The following is a 6000-nucleotide window of genomic DNA, read 5'->3' as shown; positions in this document are numbered from 1 at the left end:
TTGAAATAAGAATAAAACATAGATACATGATAGATTTGCTGCCATTTTGAAGTGAATTGTACCAATTCTGTTCATGTAAGCCGACTCACGGGCAACAGACGACTAACGGCATCGCGTGGTCAGGCTCGCTGATTTGGTTGAGTCATGTCATTCATCTTATCTCAGTTGTTCAACATGTCAGTAATTAACTGTCACGGACCGCAGTCATATTGCTGGAATATTGCTGCATGTGGTCTTACAAATCAAACACAGAATCACACAATCCACCACAAAGGACAAAATCTTGTACAGAGTTAAGACTATTTTATTCATTTCACCTTTAAATACACACATAGATGCGGTTGTTCAGACAAGAATGAAGAATCAAGAGGCATTACCCGGGCTCTGGCAACATTTTCTCTTTCGTCAGCACCCCTCTCTGAAAACAAACAAAATACAAATTGATGTAATCTGTCTGTTACATATAGTTAAAACTCTAAACTACAGCAAACCTGTATTTTATTTCGAGCATGTGAACTGTTTATTTCTTGCAAAGACATGTCATAGATTTGCTAAAGATATACTGTCATATGCAGAACTGGATTCCACAGTAAATAACGTTTCTTGTTTGCGAAAACAGCTATGTAAGAACGATGTATAACTTTATGGAACACTGTTACTACAGGCTGGCGTGCCGCGAGCGAGACACACGTATGTAAATATATTGACCAGTGTCCACTTGTCGATTGTACATCCCCACCTACGAACCCTCGTCTGATGTGGGCATATTTGTGACGATGAAAGTAATAATTCCACCTCCCGATTCCGTATTGTCGGAATCACGTGAGATGTGCGCATGCGCTGAATCATCAGTTGTGCGTGCATTGTTTCAACAGTCAACATACTTATACATTAACTGGAACTAATTATCGAAGTTTTAGACGACAGGAGTGGATATACAAGCTGTCATTGACATCAACAGGTTGGTTCTTACACCGAGTTCGGAGAGACGTACGAAACTTTTTCCCTGGATTTCTAATTGTGTAGAAAATTCAAGACAATCTCTCTCTCTGACCAAAACGACCACTGGTCGTGGTTTGCCAAAATGGCGATGCCAGTCCCGGGGGGCAAAAGCCCAGAGGGGCACACACGCTCAACAGAGCGAAGTGACAGTGCTTTCCAACTTTTTGAAGACCTCACTGAGGTATCAAATGCCATACAACCCGGTACATCCTCAATGAGGGAAAACACAAGTTCACAAGAACTTTGCCAGTCAGAGGACATGGAGACGAGAAGGGGTGGGGGAAGCAGTAATGACACAGACACCCCGCTTGACGAGACCTCGCTGAAAGCCATTCTCCAGGGTCAGACTCGGGCTATGCTGAGCATCAGCCAGGCACTAGCTAAAATTAGCAACAGGTCGGAAAACACCGAGGCCGAACGAACCCAGCGGGTCCGAATGCAACCAAGATGGCGGCGCCCATAGCGAAACTGGTGAGTCGGACGATGATATGATAGATACATTGGTGAATCACTGCATCGACCAGGGAGTTAACCGTGCCACTATCAGTGATGCAGCGGAGGAGGAGGCAGGCGATACTAGCAATCTGCAGGCCTTATTGGCAGATATTGTTGATTTTTGGGGGGAAGAGGAAGCAACGGGACCAGCCATTACAGAAACACTGGCGACCTCAATAACCCAGGGCCTATCAAAACCTCCCAACATGGACAAACTAAAAGAAATCATGGACAAATACAAACGGCCACAAAATCTCCCCTATCTGGTATCACCTCAAGTTAATGAGGTTATCTGGTCTGAGAGCAAAAACTTCACACGATCTCGTGACCTGAAAATGCAGCAAACACAGAAAATGATGGCCAAAGCCATTATACGGGTCGTTGAAATGACTGACACATTGATGCAGGCTGTGCTCCACAAACAACAAATCAACGTTGTTGAGCTGCTAAAGACGACAAAAGACACTGTCAGACTGTTAATCGGAATCCAATCTGACGTGAATACTAAGAGGAGAGAAAACTTCAAGCCAGACCTGCAGTGACCCTGCAAAAGGCTGTGCAACAGCGACATCAACGTCACCACCAACCTTTTTGGTGACGATCTCTCCAAACATGTCAAGGACATAAATGACACCAAGGAGCTCAGTACCAAACTACACTGGAAGGAACTGAACAGGGGGAGCCCCGCGGGGAAAAGTGTGGGTCCTGCACAGAGATTCTCAGGGTCAAGGTTCAAGCCATACAACTGGGTCCAGCCAGGAAGGTGTACACACATCAGAGAGGCAAAGGGTACTCTGCAGGGGGTAGGCCTCAAAACAACCATGGGAGCAGACAGCGGCCTTTTTTAAGGCAACGCCAACTGGGGCCAAGGTCATTCCAGAAACCTCAATGAGTGAAAACACCCAAACCCCACAGGTTGGTGAAAATACTATGCTACCCCCAGTAGTTGTAAATACACCTGAAAATTTCTTTGCGGGGAAGATAAGCAATTTTGTAGACAATTGGGCAAAAATCACGTCTGATCCATGGACCCTATCATCTGTTGAGGGAGCAAGTATCGAATTCAACACTGTACCCTTGCAACATAATGCTCCTCCCCCTTTAAGACTGCAAACAAGTGAAATAATACTCATGGATGCGGAGATTGAGCGAATGTTACAAAAAGGCATTATTACAACATGTGAACATTCTCCGGGAGAATTTTTATCACATGTTTTTTGTAAGGTGAAAAAAGACAAATCACTCAGAATCATCCTAAACCTTAAATGGTTAAATGACCATGTAGATTCCTCCCACTTTAAGATGGACACTTTTAAAACAGTTTTGTACCTGATTCAGAAAGACTGCTTTTTTGCCTCGGTCGATCTCAAAGACGCTTATTATTCTGTCCCCATTAGAGCTAGTGACAGAAAATATTTAAGATTTCTTTGGGGTGGAACTTTATATGAATTTACTTGTCTACCCAATGGCCTGTCATCGGCCCCAAGGCTATATACTAAGATAATGAAGCCAGTTTTCTCCTCTTTACGAAAACAAGGGTTAGCAAATACAGCTTATATTGACGACTCATTATAAGTACGACAAAACGAGAAATTGTGTTCCGAGAATGTGGAGGCTACAGTAAAAACGCTTGAAAGCCTTGGCTTCACGCTTCACCCTATGAAATCTGTTTTAAAACCAACTCAATCCATTACATACTTGGGTTTTGTCATAGACAGTACTTCCATGACAGTTACTTTAACTGATGAAAAGATCTCCACAATGAAAAATATGTGTAGAGACATGATCAAAAGAAGATCAATATCCATTAGAGACATGGCAATTCTCATAGGGAAAATGAATGCCAGCTCCATGGGTGTGGAATACGCACCTCTGCATTTCAAACACCTAGAGATTGCGAAAAATGAAGCCCTTAAGCAAGCAAAAGGCAACTATGATGGGCCATTAACACTAGATAAACAATGTGTATCTGACCTTCACTGGTGGATAGACAATGTGGACAAATACCCAGTTTCTCTTGAACGAGCTCAGCCAACCATCGTAGTGAAATCTGACGCCTCTAAATCAGGATGGGGGGAAGTATGTGGAGAGACAATTGGGGGGGGGGGGGGGGGGGGGGGGGCAGTGGAACAGTGCAGAGAGCAATATGCATATCAACTGTTTAGAACTAGAGGCTGCAGTCCGTGTACTGAAATCCCTCTGTGCTCAACTTCGCAACATGCATATCAGACTTCTATTGGATAATACTACAGCAGTAGCATATATTAACCATATGGGTGGTACTAAGCTAGATTGCAACAACATCGCAAGAGAAATATGGCTGTGGTGTATAGAGAGAAAACTATGGATCTCCGCAGCCCATGTGCCAGGGGTGTGCAATATGGAAGCTGATTGGTACTCTAGAAACAATTCAGACGATAAGGAATGGCAAATAGATGTGTGTGCGTTCAATAAGCTGACATCTCTGTTTGGAACACCAGATATAGACTTATTTGCATCAAAATCAAACCATCAGCTACAACGCTATGTGTCGTGGTACCCTGATCCATCTGCATCAGCCATTCATGCTTTTTCCTTATATTGGGGTGACTATTACAGCTATATTTTCTGTCCCTTTAGCATCATCGGAGTTGTCCTCAAGAAAATGCAGGAGGAGCAGGCAGACGCGCTGATGATAGTACCGCTGTGGACGACGCAACCCTGGTTCACCAAGCTGCTGCAATTATTGACAGACTGTCCCAGATTGCTACCCAAGTCACCTCAGCTTCTAAAACTCACATACAGAAAAGATGTGCTCCACCCACTTCACAAGAAGCTTCAACTCGCAGCCGTGAAACTATCAGGGAAGCTCTCCAACGTGAAAGTTTTTCAAAGCCAGTTGAGGACATCATACTGCAGTCATGGCGAAATTCGACCCACCAACAGTATGGGAGTTATCTCCAAAAATGGATGCAATTTTGCAATGAACAAAATGCTGATACCTTTTCACCATCTCTCCAACAATGTTTAGAGTTTCTTGCTAGCCTGTACAAGAAAGGACTCGGCTATTCAGCTATAAACACAGCTAGATCAACTCTATCAACAATAGTGACCGTTCAAAACATACCATTAGGACAACACCCGATTGTGACACGGTTCATGAAAGGAGTGTACAATCTAAGACCAGCATTGCCTCGAAACAAGGTGACATGGGATGTCAGCATTGTCATCGGCTTTCTCAAATCATTTGAGCCTGAGTCACTTCAACAGTTGTCAATGAAACTGGCAACACTACTATTACTGCTGACAGGGCAGAGAACTCAGGCTTTGCATATGATAGATCAAAGAAATGTTGAAATAACAGACAATTGTGTGAACATTAGATTTGGTGATCTCCTGAAACAGTCCAGGCCAGGATATCACCAAGAAGAACTGACCATACCCAGTTATCCTGACAAAAAACTGTGTCTAGTTACCCTACTTAGACTGTATTTGTGTCGCACTGAACCTATCCGCGGAAATGAAACCGCCCTTTTCATATCCACTGTGAAACCTTATCACAGAGTTTCAAAGGACACAATTGCTAGATGGGTAAAAATGACTTTAACCAAAGCAGGTATAAACATGCGCATTTTTACCCCTCACAGTATCCGGTCAGCATCTACAACTAAAGCTTCAATGAAAGTCCCATTAAGTACCATTCTCAATACTGCTGGATGGAGTAGCCAATGTACATTTGCCAAATTCTATAAAAAACCTATATCCAACAGACATCAGTTCAGTGAAGCTGTCATGGCATAATATTCTATGATCTTAGACTAGTCTAGCTTAGATGAGTATTAGCTGAATCAGATTTTCGTCGACATGTTTGACATCTTACAAACAATTTGTGCCTTACATAAAAGGTTTAACAATTATTTCCACATTTGTCTTTATTTTCTTTCCATTCAAGAAATACGTTTCCTTCTCTAAATAACTCACGTGATTCCGACAATACGGAATCGGGAGGTGGAATTAGCAAATTAAACGAGACTTACCTGTAAGGTGAAGTTTGATTATAATTCCACCGACCGATGAAGTATTGAGGGATTACGTGCCCTCCACTCCCAACCCTTCTCTACTAGAAACATATTTCTCACCTTTAAAGACTGATGATTCAGCGCATGCGCACATCTCACGTAATCCCTCAATACTTCATCGGTCGGTGGAATTATAATCAAACTTCACCTTACAGGTAAGTCTCGTTTAATTTGCTAATTAATACATTTGACCTGAAATCTGCAAGATGGACGGATTGGAAGATGATTAAAGTGTTACTGTGTTTCTTGAAAACTTGCATTGTGTCAAGTGCATGGTGTGTATGCATTACTAGATATACCTGCAGATACTATATATATAGATCTAATTGACGCTGACTTCTTTTGTTAAAACAAATACACAAATAAACAATCACTTTGAAACACTGATACAACGAATCCATTGATTTATTGTGGACAGACTGTAATTATTAAAACTTAAAGGCCA

General features: G+C 42.5%; 2 protein-coding genes across 8 annotated transcripts in view; one reads left to right on the top strand and one right to left on the bottom strand.

The window, feature by feature from the left end:
* Nucleotides 1-332: 332 nt before the first annotated feature.
* Nucleotides 333-6000, bottom strand: part of LOC137269797 (protein wech-like) — a 298390-nt gene continuing 292722 nt past the window's right edge. For all 7 annotated transcript variants that reach the window (XR_010955060.1, XR_010955061.1, XR_010955062.1 and 4 more), the window contains one exon: nucleotides 333-418. The gene's annotated coding sequence lies outside the window, so the exon portion shown is untranslated. The remainder of the gene's footprint in view (nucleotides 419-6000) is intronic.
* Nucleotides 1438-5294, top strand: LOC137269857 (uncharacterized). The gene is made up of 2 exons (XM_067803698.1): nucleotides 1438-2412; nucleotides 4117-5294. Exons 1-2 carry the CDS (start codon nucleotides 2386-2388, stop codon nucleotides 5275-5277), a joined length of 1188 nt encoding a protein of 395 aa, XP_067659799.1. The 5' UTR covers nucleotides 1438-2385; the 3' UTR covers nucleotides 5278-5294.

Source organism: Haliotis asinina, unplaced genomic scaffold, assembly GCF_037392515.1.
Source record: "Haliotis asinina isolate JCU_RB_2024 unplaced genomic scaffold, JCU_Hal_asi_v2 scaffold_17, whole genome shotgun sequence".
Lineage (NCBI taxonomy): Eukaryota > Metazoa > Mollusca > Gastropoda > Lepetellida > Haliotidae > Haliotis > Haliotis asinina.
Note: the sequence above shows the minus strand (reverse complement) of the source record. Positions and strands in the feature narration are given on the sequence as shown.